This window comes from Idiotropiscis lumnitzeri, chromosome 18, assembly GCF_059441095.1.
Source record: "Idiotropiscis lumnitzeri isolate Australia: NSW breed Sydney's pygmy pipehorse chromosome 18, RoL_Ilum_1.0, whole genome shotgun sequence".
NCBI lineage: Eukaryota > Metazoa > Chordata > Actinopteri > Syngnathiformes > Syngnathidae > Idiotropiscis > Idiotropiscis lumnitzeri.
Window position 1 is genome coordinate 1,855,529 of NC_142408.1, and position 27,940 is coordinate 1,883,468.

General features: G+C 43.3%; 1 protein-coding gene and 1 long non-coding RNA gene across 5 annotated transcripts; one reads left to right on the forward strand and one right to left on the reverse strand.

Annotated features, from left to right (window-relative positions):
- Window positions 1-404: 404 nt before the first annotated feature.
- Window positions 405-27,918, reverse strand: LOC148318883 (uncharacterized). 4 transcript variants are annotated; one of them, XR_015839823.1, is made up of 5 exons: window positions 27,834-27,918; window positions 26,973-27,084; window positions 14,002-14,235; window positions 6,231-6,316; window positions 405-678 (listed from the first exon to the last, which is right to left on the reverse strand). It is a non-coding gene; the product is annotated as an uncharacterized LOC148318883 (long non-coding RNA). The 4 variants fall into 4 exon arrangements; XR_015839824.1 differs by having other exon boundaries at window positions 405-690; XR_015839825.1 differs by lacking the exons at window positions 405-678; window positions 6,231-6,316 and adding an exon at window positions 13,668-13,910.
- On the forward strand, window positions 4,078-24,375 carry LOC148318884 (protein FAM222A). The gene is made up of 4 exons (XM_088282115.1): window positions 4,078-4,349; window positions 14,578-14,749; window positions 22,706-23,688; window positions 23,921-24,375. The coding sequence occupies exons 2-4, from the start codon at window positions 14,617-14,619 to the stop codon at window positions 24,182-24,184; spliced, it is 1,380 nt and encodes a 459-aa protein (XP_088138241.1). The 5' UTR covers window positions 4,078-4,349; window positions 14,578-14,616; the 3' UTR covers window positions 24,185-24,375.
- Window positions 27,919-27,940: the final 22 nt, after the last annotated feature.

The following is a 27,940-nucleotide window of genomic DNA, read 5'->3' on the forward strand; positions in this document are numbered from 1 at the left end:
TTATAAAGGTGTTTATATTACTGGCGGGCATAAAATCCTACTCAGAAAAGAAAGAATATTTACAATTATGTAAACATAGTTTTCTTTCTTTGTTAATCTCGACTAAAAACACGTTGATAGAACAGGCATTGTGTTTTAAGGTTAATTATTAATTGTAGACATTTCAACCAAAGTACATTTGGTTACACATTTGGTGCAGGGGGGTTATTTCTTCTACTTTAATGATTTAACGGGTTGAAATTAAACTCTTTAAACTCAAACGTAATTTGAACACATTTAAATTGAGTGCAAATTTGCGGGGATTCTGCAGAAATCACCATCATTTCAATCCACTTGCTAGAAATGTGTGGTACGTTTAATTTCCAGTAGGGGACACTACAGCATATCCAATTGATGATCACAGTTCACATGGGCCCAGTAAGCAATTCAGCAATCGTTAAAATCACGTTTTTATTTATCTTATACATGAACCTTCCAATGCCCCCTCCTCCCAGCCGCCTACTAAATTACCACTGCAATGACTCATTTTCATCAAAACGCTTCTGCTGTCATCTGCCACGACAACAAAAAAAAAAACAGGAGATTTCTCCATACTGCTTTTTAAGGGGTTCATTTGTTCTTCTGCCACGTGCAGATGGAGCGCCTCATTGTTGTCATGACCAGGTTCACCAATGTGCTCTGTTGAGGACTCTTAAAAAAACAAGGAGACATGTGGGCATGATAGCATCAAAATAGATTAACCAAATGTCAAAATTGTCGATATATATATATATATATACTTTTTTTATGTAAATCCAGACTTTTTTCAATGCTCAGGAATTTTCCCATAACGGCTGCTTCAAGTCAGGATGACCTACTTCCTGTTCAATTTCGAGCAATGTTCTTGAGACTTTTTAGTATGTCCTGTTATGACAGACACGTCCACTCAATTTTGTATTGATCACCGGTGTTGGGGGCTGATTTTTTTTTTCTAACTTTCAGGGGCAGGCTACTGAATTTGTCCAACATGGCTGCTTCAAACCAAAATGGCACTTTTTTCTATTAATCTTATGTGGTGACAAAGTAAAAAAAAAAAATCATCCCCCATGTGGAGTTAATCCTACATCACAAAGTTTTTTTGATGGAACAGATTCATTTTGAGCATCATTTTCTCTTTTTGCTGTTGTATGAGCATCAAATGGTCCAACATTTTGGGGGAAATTCACTGCCCTCACTGAGATGTTGTGATTGCGCACAGCGAGGTAGCAGTTTGTAACACGTAAGGTCATGCGTGCCCAAGCAGAAAAGCTGTACAACAACAACAAGTAATTAAGTTGGAGAACAATTCCCAATGTTGCGCATTCAATATAACACGAGTTGGCATGGCAACCCGCTTTGCCATCTGCAGGTCTATTCATATTCCAGTGACACTTGGGGGGAGCTGTCAAGAAACAATTTAATCATGTGTCTCACATGGCAGTGGGTCAGAGGGTCTGTCTTGCTGGAAAAACAGCGTGTTGCACTAGTGGTGAGCACATCCGTCTCACACTTTAGAGGTTCAGAGGTCAAATCGGGACGTCCTGTGTGGCGTTTCTTCCCGTGTGTTTTCCGACACATTCAAAGACTGGATGGTAGGTTCATTGAAGGCTCCAAAGTGTTCATCGATTTGAATGTGAATGGGAATGTTCTTTTTTTGTCTACGTACCTGACTGCTCCCTCACTTACACATTCAAAAATTCTGGGTCGCTGTATTGGGTTAACCCAATCAGCAAACGTCACGACCAACATGCTTGGTCAAATACTCAGCCAAATGTGCTTGGTATGAATAACCCAGCATCGGCCCTTTTGGATCCTGTGCTGGGTTAGCCGTTTCACAAAATCTGGGTTAATTCTTTTGACACAGCAGTTTTAAAATGGATTGATGGTATCCTCATTTGGCCTTGAAGTTGCACTCATATAAAGCCTGGAGGCCAGTCACTCATCCTCCTTTCAACTTTATCTATTCAGAATCATCAACTTGTGGTCGCCAACGCCTTGTACTATTGTTCAATTAAAACTTGTCCATCCTGCTTTCCTGTCCTGGAGACATTCTCACATGCTGAAATCATTCAGCATTTATCAACACAATAACAGCCTTCTGTCCCGTGTCGCTGAAGAACAGCAACAGTGCACACGTGAAATAGTGAGATTGAAAAAGTACTTTAGACAAAGTGAACATTTTTTTTGTAAAATGGTGATTATGTTACAATGCTGAGATAAATGTGCTGATGAATATAGAAATTAAACACATCTGTGCAGCCCCATAAAGGGTGTGGACCACAGCTGTAAGTGACTCAGTGAGATGCTATAAATTTTTTTGCAGAGGATAAAGAATATATGCTTTTTAGTAGTGTTATATTACATTGGCCAAATCAAAGATGCAAGTAAACTTTTCTTGATGAAGTGTTTGCACTCTGAATCTGGCATTTGTTTTCTATAGTACATTAGAATTTTATTGTAATTACTATGTAATAACAATAACATCACATGCGTTAATAAATCTATCCATTTTAGTTTCAGCAACAGGTGCAATTTTTTTTCTGAAACGTCACAGCTATAACTTGGTAGAATCCATTTTGTGCAAGCCTTAAAAGGTTAAACTTAATAAAACGAAAAATGAAAATATCTCAAAACCCTGATGTGCCAGAAAAAAATATACACTTTTAAAAGAAGCATCAAAAACACATTTTGGGACACATAAAGCCGTCTTTGATTTAATTTCAAGTTGCTGTTGACCAGTGTTTTCAGTCTACGTGTGTTGGCCCACAGTTTCTGTTCAAATATCAATTGTGTATTAACCTGACTTGCGATGCTAACCGTTAACATTTCAATGACCTTTTGCATTGCTTGTTACCATGAAGCTAAGTGAACTTTCCCAAGGCAACGCTGTGTGGTTGTTTGCAATGCACGTACATTGAACACTGGCTATGATAGTGTGCACATAGCATCTATATATTAATGTCGTGAATAATTATTTAAACTGTGTTCATTTTTACAAGGTAACAAATACACTCAGGAAATAAACTTGTATGACAACAGCAAGCGTCGTCTGCCAGCCCTGCTAGCTGTGTCCTTAATGAGGCAGGTACAAGAGGGGTATTGATTTTCTCATTTATCCCTCAACAAGAAGGCAAACAAGAATGTTATGTATGGGGCAATTTCAAGGCCGGGCGTGGCGACTGGCCTGCAAGGAAGGTCCTCTGGTTGCCTGGCAACCTCGTGGCCGCTACAAAAACTCAAGGTAGTCCATAACATGTTGTATCCACAGTGCGCAGGTTGAACAAGATATATATATATATTTTTTTAAACTTGCAACAAAGAGCTTTTTTTGACACCATAAAATTCTAACATCTGGCCTGTAATATCTTTATCCAAACAAACATTTCCAGAGTGCTTGTTTTTATGACAATTACAGGAGTGCTGAAATCTCCCTTCAATCAATCGTAGGGGGGATTGAGATAAACCACCACACATTCACACTCACATTATCAACTATGAAATTTCAATGATTTAGTTAGTGCAAATGAGTAACCCACAAAATGACCCAAAACATTGTGCTTTTTTGCAGAAAAAACACAATCACTTCGCTTTGTGCAACAAAGCAAACCAAAAAAAAATGGGTCGGGTTATTTGGTGGTTTATGAATTTGACCCAACATTTGGGTTAAATAACCTAAAAAGTTTGGTCAGTGCTTTTTAGAGTGTATTTACACTCACATTCACACCAATGGACAATGAAGCGTCTCTTAGGTCATCAAAGATGACTTTGTGAAAAAAAATGGGCATGCAATTTGGACTGGTCGCAACAACAATTGATTGATGCTCAAACAACGTCATGTCAGCTCACATGGATACAAAACAGCCGCAAACTTTTGCACTTTTCCCCCCTCCTGATTTCCGCGTCCTTCCCCTTTAAGCGTATCCGCGAAACAGCAACGTGCTTCGTTTAACAACTTGACGTCACCTCATAGACCCTCCCCTTCCGTCCCCTGATTGGCCGAACCGTGGGAATATCCGCGGAGGCAGCGTTGATTGATTGGCTCCGGGGGACCAAGCCGGTTTGGCCAGAGCGCCGGACTGAGCTCATCATTTCCCCTCAGCGACGTCGCTCCGAGCGGGGGAGCCACCACACTACAACACCGGCGCTACCTCCGCGGAGTGCGGAGCCGCAACAAGACGAGCGAACAAGGGCCGGGGGGTGAGGGGAAAGAAAGGATTAAAATCGTCGAGGAGTTCAATGGCATCGGGGAATCTACGGGAAGGAATACACTGTCACTTCCAACCAGCCAGCCGCGGAGAAGATAAACAAGCCGCATGAGAAGAGAAAACTCTGTAAGAAAACGCTTTTATGGACGACATATTACATGTTCACTCTTGCACACTTGCTGTAATACACTGATGAAAAGCCTGGCATGTGTTTAGTGCTTATTTATGAGCGCGCTATGATTTAATGACGGCCAATTAGAAGCTGCACATTTTATTGTAACGTGACAAGCGAGAATTTGCATCTAGCCTCCAAATGGGTCTTGGGAGGTGGGCGAAAGTATGGCCCGGGGGTGCACAGAGGGCCCGCTCCGTTCATTAAATCCGGCCCACTGAGCATTCAGGATCAAGAGTGGCGTAATATTTTGGTGAATTAATTTATGCTAATTTATTTATTCCTTTTATTGTTAATAAATACAAATTTTATACATACACATTTTATTATATATTTACTATGTTGTATTCATTTTTTCATTCATATATTTCCACAAATAATTGGATAATTGATTAATAAAATTTCAATACACATGTTTTATATGTTGCTTAATTAAAATTGATATTCGTTTTAAATTGATTTCTGATTAAATAATGGATTAGTTGTTTTTTTCAATAGTTGTAAACTAATCATTTGACACATTTTTTTATGTTAATTAATTGGTTATAGTGTTTTTTTTCCAGTTTTGATTCCTTTGGTCCGTTAAAAATGATTGTAAATAAGATTATTACGTAAATATTTGCAAAGTAAAGATTTTTCCATATTGTTGGTATTGGGCAGAATCAGCAGTTTTCAAGAGACGTCCTGTTTGTTTAACTTCTAACCAAAAAATGTCATTCATTTGTATTCATTTATTAAGTACTATTAAAGTTAGTTATTAAATTATACTTTTTGAAATGGCGTGAAGCAATCATTAATGTATTGTTAAACTGAACTACTATCCATATTTCAAATGCCCAATTTTCCTTTTCTTTCCCCTCTTAATTTTGTCTACGATGACCTCAACCATCTGTTTAAATATCCAAATGTGTCCCTGTCACTTGAAAGTTTGCCCACCCTTGGTCTTGCCTGTCAGCACCACCAGTCCATACCGTGCATGTGCGTGCAATGGACGCTGCCTTTGTGCCCTTATTGAAAGGCGCCTCATGTGTCAGCAGCATCTCCGTGGATCCGGGAAGCACTTTGAAGTGTTTTTATCACGGCCCCATTCAGCACCGGGGCGCCCCCACCACCACATCCACCCCCAGCCCCCTTCTCTCAAAGCGCCTTTCCTTTCCGTGTCCATTGTGTGCAAGCCGGAGGTGGCGTGCTCGCACCTTGCCTGCTGCACAGGGTGGAAGGTTGGCCTGGAGGCGCTCAAGGAAAAAGGGGGCTCTTTTTTTAAAAGATGATTACCGGCCAGGTGTGAAATCCTATCCTGTTTATGACCAGCAGAGGTGGGGTGTTGCACAGCGAAGAGGAAAAGTGCAATTTAGTGGGATTACAGGGCTGGTTTGCCACCTATAGGGAGTCATGTGCAGGATGTGACTAATAACGATGTTGTCGTTGCCATAAAAGCTTTCAGATTGTCATTTTTACAGAAGCACTCAAGAGTTTCTATTGGCTTGATGCTAGTTAGGCTGCGCAAAGGCACTCTTGGAATTGCCTTGTTCGGATGGCTTCAAAAAGCGAGAAAACTCACCATATGGTGGTGGCATTTTAGGGTTCTGTCTTTTGTAATGCATGTTCATTTATTGCTTGTGTTTGTAAAAAAAAAAAAAAGAACATAGAAAGAGGACCTTTAAAAATAATTTAATTAAATCTGAAGCTCAAAATTAAAAAGGAAACAATATAATACAAAATGCCTTGGGATACAAGTACCTTGATGTGCAAGATTTGAGATACGAGCTGTAACTTATTCCTTTACTTTTGTCTCGCTATCTGAGCAACATTCGAGATACGAGTGCATTTCAAACCTCTTTGCCAAATGGCGGCGGCACACTTCACAACATCTGGCCGCCAGCAGTTCACGTTGGTTTCTTTGCAGTGGAAGGACGGCTACCTGAAGAACAAGGAAGGACAACACATTAGGGACTGTTGTGTTTTGTGCTTTACATGTTTGCAGCTTACTAAAGCCAGAAAACCGAAGAATGAGTTTCAGTATAAAATGAAAATAGGGCAATATAATAATTTTGCTTTTGTTTGAAATTTGGTGGATGCACAAAAAAAAGTTCAAAAACCCACGGCCGAAATTGAACAAAAAGTTTTTCCATTTTAGTTTGAAGTAGCCATTTTATGTCAATTCCAGGCCTTTGACGACCTCCTACAAGGGAATTTGCCCAAATGAGTGCCAAATGGAAACAGGGAGACAGATGGGATGAGGTGGATTTCATTATTGAGTTACACAAGCTGGTATGATAATTATCTTTCTGGGGACGCAATGTGCACATTGTTTGTCCATTAACTTGGTGAAATATGGAGCGACTATGTTCAGGTGTCCTGCGGGGGGCAGGGGAGTTGTAGGGGCAGGGGGGGGGGGGGGGGGTGCTTCCCTCTTGATCTCCCTTCGCAGCCCAGCAGTAATTCCACTTCTGCATGGAGGGACACCATTTGTTATTGAGCTGCCTGCTTCCTTTTTGCTCTCTTACGAGGCAAGAAAGAAGAAACAAGTCAAGCGCGGATGTATTGTAAAGTTTCCTCGCTGCGAATGAAGCCGCCGCCCCTCTGATTAGACCGCTTCACATTTGAGTTGAGCGCATGGCGACTTTTCCGTTAGATAATGGCGGCTGACACCCGTGGTTCGGCTTGTTTGGGATGTCCGCCCCCTGTGTGATCACCTTTTAGCTGCCATGTGCAATTAGAAGGCGGCTGCCATCTTTTGAAATGTGTCTAATTAGTCTTTTCTTTCCAGGGGGAGGGAAACAGGGGTTAAGGGTGGGAGGTTAAGGAGCAGGGGAGGCCCTCGCGGGTCACCACCGGGGGGGGGGGGGGCCGCCAGGCTTATTTGTTTCGTCTTGCGTGCCGGTGCCCCCGCCATTACTTCAAATTAATAATCCAGGCTGTCAAATTACGAGTGAAGGCATTACGATTCGCCACTCGCTCAAGGAACTCTGCAGTCCCCTGCCTGGGTTGGTAGTGTGGGTCAGTGACCCGACCCCCCCCCCCCCCCCCCACCTCACCCTCCTCTCTCTAAAACGTTCCATGAGGTTATCATAAGGTTATCGCCCACAGGGAGCATTACATGCACGGGCTGCTCGGATTTTAATGATTTGAGCGAATCGTTGACCTTTCACAGAGAAGCAGTAAACTGGAAGCGGCCTGAGGACAGACGAAGACACGTTTAGTATTATTGTTGTCGGGCCTCGGCGATGTGGGATTAAAATGCAATCATGTTGTTGGTGATTAACGATAATATTATTTATTTTTTTATAATATTCAAAACAAGTTTTTCCCCCTTCTGACATTATTACTTTTATCCTGATACCACTCAAGGTTTGATCATCACAGAGCTTTGCCTTGGGAAACGTCTGCTTAGCTTCGTGCTCACAACGTTGCAAAACACCATTGACATGCTTAGCGCCGATAATCGTGGTTTTAGCAAATTAGGGGTGCGTCAATCACAATTTTCTCGTTGATCTCCATCTTTAAAACGCCTGACCTGCCGATCCCGGTTTTTGGCCATCCTGTTTTTCGTTTTTTTCCCGTAACCAACACCTTACGATCTTCCAATCTTGTCTTCCTGTAAAATGTTGAACAAAGGGGTTATTTTAACTGCACATGAAGTAGTTCTCGAAAAATAAAAAATGCAAACACTATTACTCATCTCACAGCAGAAGAGGACAGTGTCTGACTTTTTCATACCTCTGCAGAGAGAGAACAGATTGGTGAAGAAGATTGCTTTTATTTGAAGAGATCAGCTGATCGCAATCCCCAAAATGATGCAAATACATCATATAAAGATTGCAGCTCTGACATGCAACCAAAATCTGACTCATGTTCAAATCGGAGTGCAACAGGTGACAAATCCAATTGGATTAAAATGCAAAACATTCACTTATTAGAATAACTCTGTTGAACTGGAAAGTACAACGCGTGCTACCTTTAACTCCTAAAAGGTAGAATCATGGTTGGTTATTGAGCTTATTGGTGTACAAATCAAATCCTCGTTGCTGGCTGGGAGCAGCCACATTTTATAGCTAAGCTAGCTAGCGAGCGAGCTAGCGATCTAGCGAGCTAGCTAGCGAGCTTGGGCGACATTGTCTTCCTTTGTTGCCATGCGTGATAGAGGTGTTGGGCTTCATTAAGGGTACTGCTGAATGTATGATTAGTTTAACTAACTGAACACAAAGCGTACACTTCCGGGTACACCGATTGAGGAACGGCGCTTGCCTCCAAACCACGCATGTTTTTTCCCCTACGTCACTTATGAGCTATTGACGACACACGCAACAATAGTACTTGATTTGTGTAATCCGAGTGTGAAAATGATGCTTTTACTAATAAATACTCTATCCTCACAGGTATTTATTCCCTCTATGAAAAATGTCTCATACTAGATCATCTTGAACTGAATCTAATCGATTAATTTCCCAGCCTATTTGTTAACTCAATTTTTTTTTAATCTTTCTCAATCTGGTTTGAAGAGCATAATCAAAAGTTGACATCTTATCTGGCTGTTCAACATTTTTACCATCTGTTAGTGTTTTGAAGTCAAGGCTTTTTGCAAAGGTTGGAGCGTGTCACCGTCGTCCTTCGACGGCGAGCGCACCGGGATGAGGATAAGATAAGACCCCTTGCTGTGTGCTGCTTTTACCTTGGGTTTGGTGTGCTTGCTCAGGATACAAAAATAACAGTTAATTGGTCCATTTTTTCTTTTAGGGGGGGGGGGGGGGGGGGACTACATGTACACACGGCGTCCATTCATCACAAGTCCAATCGCCCGTCGCCACAAAAATAGAATGTTATGTTCCAAGAATGCACACGCTTGACTTGTGTTTGACTATTTAATGAAATGCCAGACAAATCATCTCTGTATCTGGTCGACAGAAAAGTTACGAGTGCCTTGTCCAACAACAACTTTTATTTCCTGGTAGTCGAAAATAGGAAGCTGAGACTTGGGGTGCATTTTCACTGCAGGTCCGTGTTCACCATGCAGAATCTCGGTGTAGATGCATTTTCGTTCACGATCACTACTGTGCTACTTTCCTATTTCGACAAGGTTTTGGTGCCATCTTATGTCTTTTCAGAAAGAGCACAAAAAAAACCCCAAAGCAAATGTCACTCTTGGATTCCTTTAACATCCCATTCCACTCTGTAGTTCAACACTGATACCGCATTCTGCAATGATTCTTCGGATTCATTTGCATATCTTGGCAAAGCAAGCAATGTGGACCAGTTCCCAAAAAAAAAAGTCCATTGTGGCGCTTCATGTAAAACACGTCTTCTTATTGTGTCTTCACGTCGGCTTTTGCGGCAGCTCCGAGAAAAATAACGGCAGTGTTTTTTCAGCTCGGGCTCAGCGTGATTTACATGCCACCGAATGCTTCGGACATCTGTCCTCGTGTTGTCTGAGACGTTTGTTTTGGGAAATGATCAGCCATGGGGGGCCTTGAGAGCAGGTCGTTTGATTATCCTCACTGCCAACCTTAATGTGACGTGAAAAAAAAAAAAAGAAACGGGAGAAATCGGCGGCTCTTCTAGGGCGCGCTGATAGCAATTATGCAAACTATTATAGAATTTAAGAAGGCCGGCTCTTATCGGCTAATCCCGAAGTAATAGATTCTATTAAAAATGTATGAGGGGTCTAAGGGGGGGTGAATCCAGCAGCTGCACTGCCGTCTATTTCAGTCAGTGTGTGTCAAACTACGTGTCTGCTGCCTCCCATTATGAAGACAGCATCCTGCAGCGCTTCCATACATAATAAGCAATTCATTACACAATAAGAAGCTTGTTATTCATCGATCGCGCCGCCGTGGCTCATTGTTAGTCGTTTACTTACAACTAAATGAGCTTTTTTTCTTTTTTGTCTTATGTTATAATATTACAATCTAAGTTTGAAATGATATTAAATTGTTTTGCAATCATATATGCATATATGGTTTCAACAAGGGCTTGACTGAAGCCAATGATTTTTTTTTTAGGCTGATGCTGATCAGAGAGAAACATTTTTTTGTCCATTTTTGGTGAACTTTTTGTTGTCCAAAAGTGTGAATGTGAGGTAGAATGCTCGTTTGTCTACATACGACTGAGATCGGCTGGCGACCAGTCCCAGGTTGTAGTCCACTTCTCTCACCAAAAATCAGCTTGGATAGACTCCAGGTTACTTGTGACTAATGAGGACTAGTACCGTAGAAAACGCTTGGATGGACTTCACGTTTGTTCCTTTTTACTTTTAACAGTGGTTAACTTGTTTTTTAATACTTGATAAAAACAAATAAAACACATGATGATAGTTAAGAGTGTACAATTCATTAGCATAATAAGAATGCAATTCATCCACCATGTTAATCTTCCAACTAAATTGACCTATTTTTCGTGTCCTTTTTTTTTTTTTTGCAGTAGAACATTAGCATAGCACTCATATGCTAATGCAGCCCGCGAGTGAAAAGCCTCATCTCAACTCCATCCCCCCCCCCACACCCTTATCATCTAATCATTAAGCGAGCTTCCGGAGTGAGCGTGGCGCACATCTCGGATTAGCAATTAGCTGCCCTATTCGCCGTGACCCCCCATAGGGTCTCTGGGGGCCACAGGTGAGCCTGCCGTGTCAGACAGATGCACTGCTTCTTGCATAATTTACCTGAGCTCTTTTGACCCCGCACAACCCCAACCCTCCCAACTTTGACTAATTTTCTCAGGAATCGTACCGATGAGCCTAGGGCAAGAGGTTTTTTTTTTTTTTAGAGGCTGTTGCTTAGGGATTTAGCATAACGCCGTACTGTGAATGCATGTGTGTTGTGGGCGGGATATGACACATAAATGTTTGTTTCTGTATAGTTTTAATTTCAAATTTAAACACAGAAAAGAAATTGCAAGTGTAAAATGTATTGAAAATACGGTTCATATTGTGGCATCTAATGTTTTTGTTTTGCAATATAGATGCTATTCATTAGCCTGTCTATGGCATTTCGTGCTATGTAGCAATAAGCTAGCAGCTAGTCAAAGTGATGTGGTTGTTTTAAATATGAAACATGCAGTTCTCTTGTAGTTTGACTGTAAACTTCAACCGAGTGTGGCAACTTGGCGCCTCTTTTTTGAAGTATAGCTCACTAAGTGCAACGCTGCCACTTGTTGTGGAGAAAATTTAACTAAACTGCACTGTCGTCGATGATTCTTTCACAGACTTATTATCTAGCCTCCGTCTAACACATTTTTTTTTTTCGATTTTGCTTGTTGTTTGTCTTGAATCGGTACATTTAATGACAAGTTTTTCTGTTTGCAATTAAGGCTAAATGGCAGTTAGAAAGTCCAATTGTGTGCGGCTTCACAATAAGGGCCGTTCGTTGCCATCCAATGCTTCGTTGTTGCCAAGGCGCACGCTGCGGCTTGCGGAACGCGCCAACACTGGCGGCGGATCGTGCTCAACTGCTATTTTGGTTATCTCAGCAAAAAGCAATTAGATTGTCAGCAGCTTTCGTACTGCCAGTTTGACGACACATTAATAGCCGCCGGCTAGATTTAAAAAATTTTTTTTTTTTTTGTCATCAAAATTTAGTTAACATTTAAAGCTTATTACAGCCACTATTTAAAAGCACCCCCTTACTGCTCGCCTCCTGACCTTGTTATCGTCCCACAAAGTGCCATCTCATAATCCATGCGGGGAAAAGATAGATAGAAAAAATCCAAATGACTGCCAAAGCGTCCTTATCAGAAACACCGTAGGGGACGGCAGATGGACGGCAAAGCACACGGTCTTTATCGCCCCCGGTGAGCCTTCTCCGGGCCTCATTGTGCCGCTTATCCCCTCGACGGATGTCACTGGAGACGGATGAAGATTAGTCGCCCGTGCACCTTAAACTTTCGGGGGCTTTTCCTCCTTATGCATGACAGAAGAAAGAGTCTTACGCTGAACTCAGGAGACCTCGTAAATGAGGTGGAGGAGAAAATAAAGAAAATATAACTTTGTATTTTAAAAAAATGTATTTTTTCCCCCTCAGACATGGCTCCCTGATTTTTTTTCTTTCCTGGGCTACAGGGGGGGGGGGCTTGACCGATACATAGTGCGTCTGAGAAAATAATTTATATTTCTAATATATATTTATAATTTTACAATATCAAATAAAATGCTGCAGTGGCTTAACTGGGGCTACACAGATTTCTGACAAGGCGACAGCAACTCATTAATTTTTTAAAGGGTATGAATTTCTATGATTTTTATCGGAAAAATATCCAACTTTTGTTTTTAATTAAAACTTTTTTTTATTTCCTTTTTTTTTTTTTAAATTTACTTCTGTAAAAGGTATAAAATGGTGAATTCGAGAGACCTCTTATATGTGGCGCCGGCGAGAGTTGGGGGTGGGGGGGTGGGGGTGGGAGTGGGGGTTCTTTGTGAGGAAGCGTGAAGACGCCAGACTTCTGCTCTCCAACCTCTGGCATCATATATCCAGCGCAGATTATCTGCTGATTGAAGAGGACCCACTTGGAAGTCGTGACCGTAATGTTATTGTAACAGGAAGGACGCCCATTGACCCTATTAGGGAGGATGTCGGAGCAACGGAGCAAGCCCGTGCTACATACAGAGCCCGCAAAATGGCTGCAAGGCCTGAATAATTTTGTGAAACAATCTCATGGTGATTACCCCCTAATCTCAATTTTGTAATTGTGATTTAATGTGCAATTTTTTAAGATCCTTTTGTATTTGCAACACAAGCAATGAATTAATCTTTGTCACAAAAATATATTTTTTAATTGTAATTCTACAACAATTATTCTTAATCTTGATTTGCTGTACATGGAAATGTTTACTTTATTTCATGAATGTAACATTGTCGATATGAACATCAATGCACTGGATAAACATCACGACTTCCAGTACTTTGTCTTACTCTATCAATCTCTGAACCTCATTTTCTATTTTTTTTATGGGAATGGAAATGGGAGTTGGCCCAGTGTTGGGAAATGTGCCGAGTGCAATTTTCGACAATGCTAGCGAGTGTTAGCATGAAGCGCAGTCGTCGTCGTGCGAAGCGCTTTCCCGCACGCTGAAACATTCGATGTGATGTTCCAAACTTGTTAGCGGTGAGCAAATACTTATTCATGAACCCATTTCAATTTCCATGGCAAAATGTCATCGCTTGTACTGATTGACGCCATGCACATTCTTGGTTCAATTATAATGGCCACCTTGTTGTATTCTCTCTGACCCCCCCCCCCCCCCCCCGTCCCAGCTTCAAATTATGGTCATAATGAAACATTCACGTCTCATTGTCTGCCAGTAACTGGGAATTCCCTGGAGATAGCCTTTCTCCGTCTTGCTCCCTTCCCCTTTCCTGGCACTCCCAAATGGAGGGAATCTTTTAACATTTCGACATGGAGTCTCTAGTCCACTTCGCATGTTTACGGTGACGACTTGGGTGGGTGTTTGTCGGCGTGGGGGGGAAGGGCAGCAACCGCACCTGGATTTTGTGTTACTGCCGTAAAATCCGGTGATTCTCAAACTGCGGACCAGGGACCACCGAGCCATAATTTAAGGTTCCGCAAAAATAATTTACAATAAATGATATAAATATATTTTTTTAAAGTGCATACCGACAAATGCGGACCGTCTGGAAGAGCTGAGCAGGGTCTTGTCGAGTTGGACATTTTGTGATTTTTGGCAGAAAGGCAGACGCTTCTGTCCATCACAGTCACAGCATCAACGGCGCAGCACCGTCTCCAGGCGCAGGAACAGCTTCAGATGCAGAGCAGCTGTCACTGCTCTGCTCCACTCACAGGCAGAGGAACGCCTTCCTCCCACATGCCACGCTGCTTTTCAAGTCCAGCCTGGAAGGGAAATGTTGATATTATTCCTTCAAGTCCGGACCGTAAACATTTTGCGTGACGATCATTGTGCTGCTCAGTCTGCGCTTTTGGACCGCACTGGAATTATGACCTCTAACAGTCGTGGATAACAATAATGGCAGAGCCTGTCAAAGTTTGACAACCCCCAAAAAAATAACCTAACTCCCAATGAGCTAAAAAGTTCGAAATGCGTTGGCGCTGGCCACACAGACCGCTCTCAGCACCGTTTCCAACTCCCCCGTGCACAAAATCCCTACTGTCTCCTAAAAATGTTCGAGCCAGATTTCCTGTGTTAAGATCCCGATTGTTTTTCTACCCCCTTAGCGGGTCCGCCCAGGCTGTGTGCAGCCGTGAAGCGCCATCATGCTGGCCTGCATTCAAAGACGGCAGAACCTGTCGTCGCAACATTTGACCTGCGTGCCTAAAAGCCTGGATGTCCTGACACCGCCGTTGCTGCTATCGCCGCCGCTGCCGCCGCCGCCGCGCACTCGCAAAGGTGAGTCCGAGTTACAGAGTTTCTCTCTTTTGGTGTTTTTTAACACTTCAGGACAAAATCTGAAACTTTGTGACACTTGATAGCAATAAAAGAAAATCCTTGAATGTCATTCTTTGACCCTGAAATATAATGACTTGAGTGACTCAACCTAAAGAAGACCTTTTGAAGATAATTGCGGAATATATACAGACAGGCAGTATGAAGTAGAGATTTGTGGAGATATTGTATTAAACTGATTTTTTTTTTGTTAGTTTTTTTGTGTGTGTGGCTAAAACCGTGTCCAATGACGCCATTCTGCCATCTAGCGCAATTAACGTGAGTTACTATTTCTCCCATCCCAGCGTGCAGTTAGCTACCTAGCTATGCCTATGCCTCAAAAATCCATCTTCCTTGGATGACCACGATTTACAAAACGGCTTTTCAATTCCTAAGCGAGGGGCTTGACATCACAGACGATCGTATGTGGACCGAAAGGAGCCCTTGAAGCATGTTAGCTTACGCGGCTAGCTGGCGGCAAGCACGCGGCTAGCCTTGTGATGACCTGGTGGGATAGATTCTCGCCACTGGAGGAAGTGGACATTAGGAACCAGCGTGTCGGCAGGAATGTGGTACTTCCATGTTGGCTTACAATACAAAGTAATATATCAGCGCGCTGAAAAAAGTCAAGACGCCACCGTAGTGAGTGTACGTACGTACGTACTTTTGCCACCGCTAGTCATGAGGCTATACTGTCCTGGTGTATTTCCCCGATGAATAATTGCCCATTGTTTGAATCCTCCGCTCAGTGTTTGTGCTTCATTTGAGGTAATTAGACCTCGTTGAGTTCCACTTTCATGCTTCCTGAGGTCACGGAACCTATTAAAAGAGCCATAAAAGCTCTGATGTAACGGCTTCAATTGGAGTAAAGAGACTTTCGCCTCCCTTCTTCGCTCCCATTTCTCCCTTTCCCTCGGTGAAGTCTCTGCCTTTCCTGTTATGAAATATTAATTGGGAATCAGTGGAGAGCTTGTCTGCTAAACGTTGGAACAGAAGGGCCCGGCTGGCCTCGGGGCTGAATAGATGAGGGTGGGGAGGGGGTGTTGGTGGTGGTGGTTGGCGTTCTCATCCTGTTTACCTGCGGGGACGTGCATGCCCCCCCCCCTCCCCGGGGTTGCGCGCTGCTCCCCCGCGGCGGCCAGGCTGACATTTCAAGCGCGAGCATGGCGGCGGGCGCTCGCTCTGTGTGGCCTCCTCACTAAATGAGTCCTTGTTGGATCCAGTTAAATGGGGACATCCTTTCGCTGCGCTTTTCAAAGCCATTTCCATTTTTAGCTGTCAATAAATGGAAAGGGAGCGGACATGAAAGCTGGCGAGCCCAAGAGGCCTATTTCTGTGAAACCACTGGAAGGAATTATGCGATCGGCAGTGAATGAACGACCCGCTCTCTTATCTCGACTTGGATGGCCGAGTGGTCTAAGGCGCCGCGTTCAGGACCCAGTCTCCCCACGAGGCCTGGGTTCGAATCTCAAATTTCCCCATTGTGGGACTAATAAAGGGAATATTATATTATATTATATTATATTATATTATATTATATTATATTATTATATTATATTATTATATTATTATATTATATTATATTATATTATATTATTATTGAAAGCCAGGCCTGAAAATGCAAAAAAAAACCCCACCCCACCATCCTCCCTCGCCCGCTCTTGTCCCTCACACTCCCCCCGTGCTGCTGGCCTTGCCCGGACCCGGTTTAGAGGAGGGAAACTTTGCCCACGCTGGGCCGAGCGCCACAGAAACAAATGAGGACTGACATGGGCGCTGAGGAGCCTCCTGGAGCGTGTGTACACACACACACACCCACACCCCCTCACACGCACACGCACGCGCACACACGGCTAAGTGTTCAAGCCCGAGGTCATGCCGCATGCATTCGCCGCGATGCAACGGAGAGAAAAATGGGGTGATTGGGAGCACAGTAAACCTTCGCCTACTTGCAAATTTAAATAACCTATTAAATGAAAAATGCATCTTGGTCATTCCAGAATTGGAGGATAATTGAGGAAGAAACATTTTTGATCAACGCACTATTTACTTAATGATTATTTTTTTGTGTTTGTGTGTCAGCAAAACTCAATAAATCATCAAATAATTGGATTCATCCGCAAATATCAACCGTACACTTTTTCTTTCGTTTTTTTTTATTTTTTATTTATATTTATTTTCATGTGTTTGGCTCAGTCCTGTTGCAGCTACACGAGCAAATGAAAACATTTTAAAAATGAAAATTATTTGCGATCTGAGCGAGGTCATGGAACAAATCCGCCTCGTATCACCAATTTATTATTATGATTATTCGAAATGAAGGCCGTTTGAAATGAAGATATTTTTGCTCTTCGCGCCAGGACATGGCCCCTAACCCCGGGAGCAGTGAGGATTTGCTGGATATTTTTATTGCGGCGCGTTTATGGAATACGTGTCATAAATAGCGAGTTAGTGTGAGGGACATCCAAGGAGCGTGTCAACATGCCGCCGCGTCTGCTTTTTCCATTTCCCCTTTCCTCTCTCGTCATCTACGGCGACCACAGGGGAAATGTGAACAAGCAGCCCTACAGCAGATTAATATTAATGCATTCCAACATCAAGGAAGCTACTCAGGCTCTAGTTTAGATTTAATTTCACCCTTACGTACGGTTCGAGGCAATTTTGGCAACAGTAAAAAAAAAAAAAACAGTAATGTCAATTTTCATGTTGAAATTAGATTACTTTTCCTAAATTTGGAAATGGCGATGGTCAATATTAATACATAGATGATGAAATTAATTATTTAAAAATTCAATGGATGTACACAAAAACGTATTTAAACATATTTTGATTGGTATTTTTTCTTCTCTCTGTAGTTGTTTTATTATAGCTCATCTCCAACCTCTTTGTAGTTCTTCTGATTTTGGTAAGGTTAAAAAATCAATATCGACAAATAATAATTCCTTATATTTTCAGCCATATCGCTCAGCCCTATTTTGAAAATATTTCTAACGGCATTCTCTTGTACAAGTGCCACACTGAGGCTGTTACATTTCAAATTTAACCCAGATCTACTGAAATCAGTTTTCGATTCAAGAAAGCTGTGGAAACAGAGCCAAAGCATTTCGATCCAATTACTCAACGAATCAAAGTCAGAATCCATGATTTCAAAAATTCCAAAGCATAATCGAGCGGTTGCTCAAACGATGAACCGCGACATAGCGGGGGAATGCTGTTTGCTCACAGTTTTCCATCTGGCGCACCCCCAACGGACAGAGGGGGGTGCGAGGGTCCGTTGTTCACTGCTAGCCGAGCTCAGCATTGACAGGTTGAGGTGCTGACTGTGATGCAGCAAACAAAATACGACTGGAGGGAAGACCAATTAATTACTAGGTTCTCATGACTGGACTCACTGGGCCAAATGTGCATCGGCTAGGTTGTCATGGCGACCCTTCCAGGTTTGCTTTTTAACACGTTCAAAGATGCGCGGCGCTCGGTCCGGGGCTGTTCCGTTAAATATCACGACGCGCTAAGTGCGGCGAGCTGTAATTAAGTACGCGCCGAGTCGCATTCTGCTCGGCTCTCTTGTTATCACAGCAAAGGATTCGGCGTGAAATCCAAAAGAGCGGCGCTGGTGTTGGGGAAATTATTATCGCGGAATAATGCATGAACGCCAGCGTTATCTCGCATGAGAATCGGCGGATCCAGCGGGCCCTCGGCGCTAAGCGTCTCCTCCGGGTAACAGCTGGAGGTCGTGCAAGGGGCTTGTTTTGCCCGTAAATCAGTGATTAACTCTTAACTGCTCCCAAACAATGAGGTATCCGCTCTAATCTGGAGGTGGGGGGGGGTGGTGGTGTAGGCTTCAAGTGTGACCACGGGAAAAAGATTAGCCTGTTTTTAAGAGGCAGAAAGCATGGCGAGGGTTTGTTCGCGGGAGGAATAAAGCTTATGAAAGACCATTTACATACCACCGCAACAAATCCTCGCCCCCCAACCCCTCCGGCCGAATGTTTCCGTGCTCGTGTTTGCATAACTTGGAAACGTGCGCACAATGCACGGCGGCGCTTGAAAGTGGACGATTGCATGGAAGGATGAATTCAGGATTAGGAGTCGCCCGTGAAAGTGTTCCACTTGGTACTCGCAATCGTCGCAATCGTTGCACGGGCCAAGACAACAAATGGAGTGGCCTCATTAAAGTTCCTGCAAAGTGAAGTCAAAGATTTGCTTCTAAATATGTTTGACGATAATTACAGAAAACACGCAAAGTCTCTGAACGTTTTTTATTTGGGGGAGGGGGGGTGTGGCTAATTTGTGGCCCAGTGATTTATTTCTATCTCAAATCATTTTTACCCAAGGAAATAAAATTAAATGCCAATTATGTGTCCAAGCCACCCGAAATACGCCACAATTTTTCTGGTACGTAACAAAAAAAAAAAACACTATATTGTGCAAAAGCAAGAGGAGTAACCATTTTTCGACAATTAATGGATTGAAAATAATTTTGATCATGGATGAATCCTTTCGAGATGACTTGTTTGATTGAAAATTGTCCAAATTTGGACCCTTTTGTCCCGTTCAATAAACAAATGAAAGCGTCTCGGCAATGACAGGGCATCACGACGCCTTCATTTTGGGGGGGGGCAACCGCTGCTATCTGGAGAGCACATCCAGTGACACTTAGTCCTGTAAATCTTATCAGCTTCAATCACTGTGGGGAGGAGCAAGCATGAGGAGGTCAAATAATTCAGAATTTGTCGTCCGCTGTGCTTGTTTTTTTTTTCCACACTGTTGTTCTCCCCCGCCTGTGACGCAGCGTGCGGTCGGCAGGTTTCTGGGTGATCAAGGTCGCGCTGTTAATTATCTTTGCGTGCCATTTCTTTACCTGACAACACTTGCTGGTTGCTCGGGGGAACCTTGGCTCTCCCGTCTTGTTTTCGTTACTTCTGGTCGATTGATGAATGGAAAATGACGCCGGTGTTATTTATCTTTTCATGGGACAACTGGGGGTGAGGCTGCATGTGCCAGACCCGCCCGTAATCTGTGAAAATCCGCCAAATAGAGAGACCACGTGAAAACTTTTGTCCATCTCACACATTCAAATGTATTCAAACACTCCTGCGTTTATTCAAGAATACTTTTTAAAAGTATTACTTTGTCTGTTCTCACTTTCTTGCCGTCAAGAACTGACAAAATAGCAAACCGTATAACATCACTTGACCACAGTTCTCAAAAGCATAGGTGTCAAACTGTGGCCCCCGGGCCAAATTTGGCCCGCCGTGTAATTATATTTGGCCCGCGAGGCGATATAAAATGACGACGATACCATTTTACATTCAAAATGATAATAATCATTTTAAAAACTAAACATTGTATTGCATTAATAAAACCACTTATAATAAAACAATTCAATTAAAAAAAAATCTGCATTTATATTGTTTTAAAACAAATTAAATGCTGGCCCGCGGCTTTGTTCAACTTTTACTTTCCGGCCCACTGTGTATTTGAGTTTGACAGCCCTGCGCTAAAGAGTCAAAATGCGCTCGCTTCAAGTTGTTTGTTTGAGAATTCGACTTTATATATCTAATCACCAACATGTTCAAGCAACCCGCGATTTGAATTTTAGGCAATATCGCCCTGTCCGAACATTGCCAGGTTGCTAAATATGTGCGTGCGGCAGGGGGGCCAGGAGGAGGAGGCAGTGGGTGGCGGTGGAGCTGCCGGTAGGCGTGCCTATTAACTAACGAGCTTTCCATCGTAGCGCGGCCATGCAGCCACAGTGGGAAGTGCAGCTGCGTTGTGTCTGGGCGGCTCTGACAGCGCTCTAATCTCTGGCCTAACAAAACCAGACACCCCGCCAAGGCGTGCATGCTCCACACACACGGCGACATTTCCACGTCTTTTGATTTTCTCCTCACTAAATTAGCCGTGTCTCGTAATTGGCCAACATTATCCGGCATGGAAAATAGAGCACTTTTCCGCAATTTTGCTTTAAATGCATCGTTGCGCGTCCACCCCTCAATCAGCCCATGTGAACACTTTTATGCTTTTTGTTCATAAATATTCCGTTATTTGGCAAGGCTTACACATGTTTTTGCATCCGGTTGAGGATTATCATACAACCAATAAAGGATTATTTGAACCCAATTTTTTTACAAGTCAACAGATTTGACAAAGAAATGCAAGGAAACTTTTTTACACTCTCATGTCGCACAATTTGAAATTCAACTTCAAGACCAAATACTACACCTTTGCTAAGCCTGAACTCTACAATTGGATAAAAATCCATCCCCAGACCTAAAGCCAACAGAACATGCATTTGACCTACGAAGGAGGAGAGTGAGGCACATTCTGGCAAATTCCAATGCGTTAGGAACACAACTCCGTCGTAATTCGACGGCCCGCCGTGCACGTTTCACGATGGCGGCAGTGAGCCTGCTGTGATTTCCATTTATTTTTTGTTTTTTTTCCTCCTTGTTAAAAACCAGCAACCAGTCTTCATAAACGGATTGTGTTCCAGTATAGAGATTCCACGAGTATTAAAGTCTCTCTCGACGTGGCGGATGTTATTGTTTTTGGTAGTAGTGCTCCACATACTAAGTAAGCAATGTTTTGCTTTGTGGTGTTTCTGTAGAATTCCCTCCTGGATTGAACACTCGCCGCCTTCTTCCCTCCATTTTAAACACCCAATTTCTTTCTTTCATGGGAAGGATCGTGTCGATTGAATCATTTTCAGTCGTGGTGGGTGGTAGGAGGGCCGGGGGTGGGGGGGACGATTCGCACTCACCGTGGGCCTGAAATGAAATAAACTCCCGAATCAATTTCAGACGGGAGCAAGCTCGCTCGCCCCCGCAAAGCTGGAATTGGTTTTGTTATTGAGAATTAAATGAAGTGTAGTTTTTACTTTCATTGCAGATCACAGTCGTCTCATCCCAGCTGACTGGCATCCACTTTAATAAAAGCGACACTCTGCAAGCCGGCTGCAATTTCTTGTTTTAAACGGGGCCACCTTTTTCAACCTTTATGCCGTCGCTTGGCGTTAAGCAGCCTTGAAATTACCCGGCTAATGACATTTAAATCCAGTCGCCGTTTGTCCCGCTGTCGACTCGCGATTCAATCACGGGTCGGTCTTGCCGATCCGTGGCCGACATTTTTGGTCGCGGTTTGAGCTCAGCATCCATTTTCCATCGCGCTTGTTCTTAATCGCTGCAGCCCATCCCAGCAGTTTTTGGGAGACCGTGGACCGGCTGCCAGCCAATCGTTCGGTTTGTGATCCATAAAAGCTTCAAAAGATTTGGGAAAGTACTGTAGATGGAACTTGCTGGCGCCGTCTGTTGAAAAACTAGAAATGGTCATTGAAAAAATGTCTTTGTGAATGAAATTAAAGTAAATTGAAGAACTGCAAATTGTAAAACTAAAGCTAAAACTAAAACTACTGAAAACTAAACCAAAATGAAGTATTTTCAAAAGAATAATTATTAAAACGATCAAATTCACTGTAAATACTTAAAGTAAAAACTCAAGTTTGAAAAAAATCAAAAGGAAAAATTTGATAAAAGATAAAAAGATGTCCTTTATTAGTCCCACAATGGGGAAACTAACTGATGATAAATCGAAAACTATTCTAGCCTTGGCACACACGCAGCGTCCCACAGAATTGTTTTCTCTGCCGGAATACTTACTTCCGCTGAGCAACAAAAGTTAAAAAGAAGAATTGGACGGCGCTCAGCAAAAATGAATTGCCACCGCATTTTGACTTTGCGAGTAAGCCGTGTGGACAACGTAGCAGCCGACTTGTTTACCGTGCACGTTCGTGGAGCGCACGTCTCGAGCACGTTGGACTTTGTTCGGCGACGTGAAGGCGGGGCAGGAATGAGTCGAGTCAAGCTCCATTCGTTCAAATCTGGCTCCAATCGCTTGTTTCTCGTCTCCCTTCATTCGCAGGCGAGCCACCCTCGGCGGATTCTCGGTACCCGTCTCCCGCCGAGTTGGACGCCTTCGCCAAGAAGACGGCCAGCAACCCGCTGTGCATCAAGATCTTTCCCTCTGACATCCGGGTGCCGCAACACAAACAGCTGAGCAAGACTGTGAATGGCTTGGACACCACGGGCCACGGCTACAGCCCCTACTCGCAGCCCTACGCCGGAGGCTACCGGGGCTTGTTGGCCATCGGCAAGGCGGCGGCAGTGAAGGCTGTGGTCAAGAACTCGGAGGGGAAAAGGACTAAAGAGATACACGGCCAGGCTTGTCCGACGCCGTATAAAAATCCAGCCAATAGCGGCTACACCGTCAGGCACGGGCACAAGGCCTATCACTTAAACTCGCGGAAGCCCGACGTTCCCGTGGAGACGCTTTGTTCCGGTGGCGGGATGCCCTCCGGAGATCGCAGCCTGCTCCCTCACGCCGAGCTGGCGGAGGTTCAGAGCCTGATGAGGCAGCTGAACAGAGTCCCCCCGCCGGGGGGCCAGGCCAGGGCCAGCCCCTCTGTGCAGGCCGTGGCGGCCGTGGCGCACTCGGACTTTGGCGCCGGCGTCCCCCCGCCGCAAAGTAGCATGGCATTCAGCGGGGCGGTGGTCCCCACGCAGAGTGCTGCCCGCGTGGCCCAAGCGGACTACGCCGCGTGGCAGCGGCGGCATCAGGTGTACCGGCAGGGAACAGCGAGGATGTACAACCTCGGCGTGGCCGACTCCGGCTTGGGACAATCTCCCGAAAGCTGCCTGCCTTTGGCGTCGTCCTCCTACGGGGTGCATCCGCCCATGCGGGGTCACTTCTCCGTCAGACACTTCTTCACGCCGCTGTGGGACGGCCTCACCGCGACGCCCAATAGCGAATGTTACGCTTCTCAGGTGGCGATGGCGCCCCCGCATCCCAGACTCCACCAGACACATTTCCATCCTCCACCTCTTCCAGTTCCTGTTCATCCTCAGGTAGAGGTGCGATTTCCAAAAGTTGCAAATGTTCCATGGGAATTGATGGCAATGAATAAAAATGAAGCAAGAATTTACTCATTTGAAAGTTGGCTCTTGCTAGGGAACTTAAATATGCGTTAAATCTGTGAGTAGTTGACCCACCCATTAAATGAGCATCAATTCCCATTGGGAGTTTTCCATTTGGAATATTTGCAAAATTCCGGAATTTTCTTTGCGTCTTGGTCCTCAGGTCTACGGCACGGAGCAAAACGCCTGCTGCGGGCCGCCGGGCGCGAGTGTGTGCCACGCCGCAGCACTCAGCAGAAGTCTGCAGTCTCTGGAGTGCCTCATCAGTGAAATCCAGCCGCCCTGCATCAAAGAGCGCATGCTGGGCCGCGGCTACGAGGCCGCCGGGACGCAGCAGATGCTGGAGCAGCAGCAGCCTCCTCCTCCTCCTCATCATCCTCATCCTCATCACCATCACGCCCACATCCAGCTTCCAGTCTACAGATGAGACGCGACGCGGCCCACAACAACTTGCTTTCATTTCCGATGTGCCCTCGTTTGTAACACGGGAACGTTAAGTCGTCCGCGTCGGAGTTTGACCAAAACATTCAGGAAGTCATGCAAAAAAAAAACATTGAATTTGATTTGCATTTTTTAATGAGCTCAGTGGAATTCACACGCCAATTTTTTTTTTTTTTTTTAATAATTCCCTAGATTTTTTTTAAACCGTCAATTTCCTATAGATGTCAAAATGAATGGATGACTCGACCATTAATCGATCATCGATTTAATCCACAACTATTTTGAAAATTAATTATTTGCTTAGAGCCATCATCCGAGGTCAGCTTCACAAAAGTAAATCTTGTCTGGTTTCTGTAGTTTTTTAGAAAGCTGGCCCCTAACACTGGTCAGCAGCATTTTTTTGTTTTGCATTTACTGACAATTTATGGACCAAACCAGTCACTGAATTATAATCAATAATCAGAGATCCGCTATGCTAATTGACGAGTGTCGCTAGGGCGGCTTGGCCATGAAGTGCTGCCTCCGCGAGTGAAAACACAATTCGTGCTTTTACCATCTTAATAGCTCATTTTCCCCCCCACAAACAGTAGCCGCTCGTCTGGTCGCAACCCTCGTAGCTCCGCCCCCAGTCGTCAGGGTTACGACCGCAGTAGAGAGGGCGGGGAAAGCGATGACTTTTTAAAAAAATTAAAATGCATACGATGACTCCTTCAAAGCATGACATTGTGGATGAGCTAGCGGTTAGCAGCAACACAATACGGTATCGTAGCGCAGTGCTTCTCAAATGTTTTACACCTTGAAAATTTCCTCACGCTCCAAGTACTGCCACAAGGACCAAAATTTAAATGAGTCGGCGTAAGGGTCCTGCAAATTTGACACCCCAAAAAAAGTCCGTGTCATTTTATTGCAAGCCACAGTAACATTAAGCACTGTTGAATATTAACACTGCACTTAAATTTTGGGCAAAAATAAAGAAATATTAAAACTGTACTTAAATTGCGATTAAAATCAAATGTATTGCACAAGTTCCCAACTTAAAAGTTAAATACAAGTGAAAATTTTGAGAATCACTGAGTAGACCCTCAGGAACTTTAACCATTGCACGCTTTTCAGAAACCTTAATCCGATGTTTGACTTTTCCTCTGAAATCTTTGGTTGAATTCCGAGTTCCGAGGGTTTGCCGTCTATTCTCGGCGTTCTCACGTGTCAAAAGACTGCGCAGGAAAATAAGCCGAGACGCTGACTCCTCCACTTACACTGAGCGTTATCTGCCATAATAATAATAATAATAATAATCAACAAATAGTTACTGTACTTGAATCTGCTTGTCCACTCCTTGAGAATCATCAACACTCAGGCTTCTCCAATATGATTCTTGTGCTTACTGTATGAAGATGTGAATATTTTTTTGTGTCACACATTACCGATGAGTAAAGCTTTTATCTAGAGTATGATAAATATTGGCTCACGTTTTAACGTCTTAGTTGATTTTAATGTTGTCCGCTGCAGGTCAGGAAAAGCAGAATTTGCCCTTTGATTGTGTTTTGACCTGATTTTCTTTTTTTTTTTGTGGTCATTTTAAGAGCCAAACATTCACTGGACATATTGGGATCCGAATTTAAATCCAATACAAGAACTGCATTTGAAAAGTATCAAGATTTGTCCTGACATTTGAATCGGTACCGCTCTTGTGTTGAATCTCATTCGACTGTGCAGGCGTACCGAATTTTGTGTTTTCTTCTCCACAACTCTGGAATGTTGGGGCGAAAACATCACGGCGGGTACTTGCTTGTGTGTCTGCACTGCTTGTATTATATTTATTTATGTTGATTTTTATAGGGGCTGGAAAAAAAAGTGTCTCTATAATTATTAAGTGCAATTATGATATCTATGGACATGATGAGGTATGTTGTTGAAATATGGATGTACATTATGTATGTGTGACCTGTCCCTTTTTGCCCTTTGCTTCTTAATGAGGATTGTCAAGTAAATGACATTTTCTAGACCCAAATAATTGCGTGTGTCTTTGTTACTCCTCACATTTCTGGAATAAGTTTTCAACCAGTCCTAAATTGAAAGGATTTTTTTTTTTTTTTACAAATCCATAATATTTTTTTTTCCAAATTCAGTGATTCTGTTTCTTGTACACAAATGAATCTCAGACTTTAATCATTGCTTATTTAAAAAGAATTCCATTTCTGAAAAGGATTCCAATCATTTAAGAATTCCACATTTTTCATGAAAAGAAATCCCTTATTATTATTTGTATTTTATTATTTTTCATAATCTCCCTTTTTCAAAGCACTTCATTTTTTTTCACATTTATTTCTTAATTGATTTAAATATTTTTTTTTGTAAAGGATCTGACAGACGAAAATCTCCTTCTCATTTTTGCGAGACGGATTCTATAATGCAAATCGCAAAGAGAGCATTGTCATACCATCGTAGCCAAAGCATAAGCCACTTGAGCCCACCAACGTTGCCCGTAAATGAAATCAATTAGTTAATGCCAACATTCGCAAGTCTGTATAACAACACAAATGACCCAGATGGAAGGCGTAATAGCATTCTGCTCACTGTTTGGGGGCTAAAACAGCAATACAGGCTTGATAAGTAATAATCCAAGCCTTAAAGGTCAGTGTTGTTGTCATTGAGGCGCTGTTGTCCGGCAGTGATTTGCTGATTTGAGTCCATTGTAGCAGGCTTGGACGCGGGGCGTTTTTCATGCTATTTATCTGTCAGGACAGGCCCGGGCGCCATGCTGATAAACCAACCTGGAACACAGACGTGCTCTCCTTCTCTCCTCTCTTCTTTCTCGCTGACGATTAGTTCAGGCCCGGCTCCTCCGGGAAGGGAACAGGAGCCGCTCCGACCTCCTGGGACATACTTCAGATAAGGCGGCCCGCAGAAGGAGGAGGAGGAGGAGGAGAGTTCAGATGGTGGGATTAGTGCAGGGAAATGAAGGAGAAAGGAAAGGTGATCCTAATCTGCTTTTTGGGGGGTTTTTTTCACAAAGATGAGAAATTCAATTGTCTTAAAAAAAAAAAACTCCTGACAGAATTATATACAGAATAAATGATTATATAGTACAGTGTTGAAAACGTTGTATAACTCATATAATACTAAAATAATTAAATAAAATGTAACGAATTAAACATTTTGTGTGCATCATTAATTTATTGCGACTCTTTCTGGTTTGCGTGACTTGGCCACCAGGGAGCAGTATAATACACTCATGCTGCCCCCCCCCCTCCACACACACACACACACACACACACGCTAACGCGTGCGCGCACATTCGTTGTTCTCGTTAGCCCAAGTTTGCTATAATGTACCGTCATAAATCTTTCTAGCGCCAATTAAAACAATTTGCACTTGCCAACCCCAATAGTAAGAAAGTCCCTCTTTAAAAAAAATTAAAAAATGAAAACGGGTATGTTAATCTGAAGGCCACGTGTCATCACAATCAGCAGTCGCCACATGAAACAGATGTTTCATCTCATCTCCTTTTAATAAAAGCTCTTCAACGGCACTCGGCTATTTACTAACGTGCAGCAGTACATGTAGCTGTCGCAGACAACTACGAAAAATGATCTAGTTTCGCTGCTTTTTTGTTTTTGCGGTGTTTTACTCACGCTTGTTTTCCACGCTTTATTCCGGTTCACGCACTCGCGTCAACGCGCCGCTGACCAATAAGAGGAGAGCAATGTCACGTGATTTACTATGACGCTTGGATTTTTTT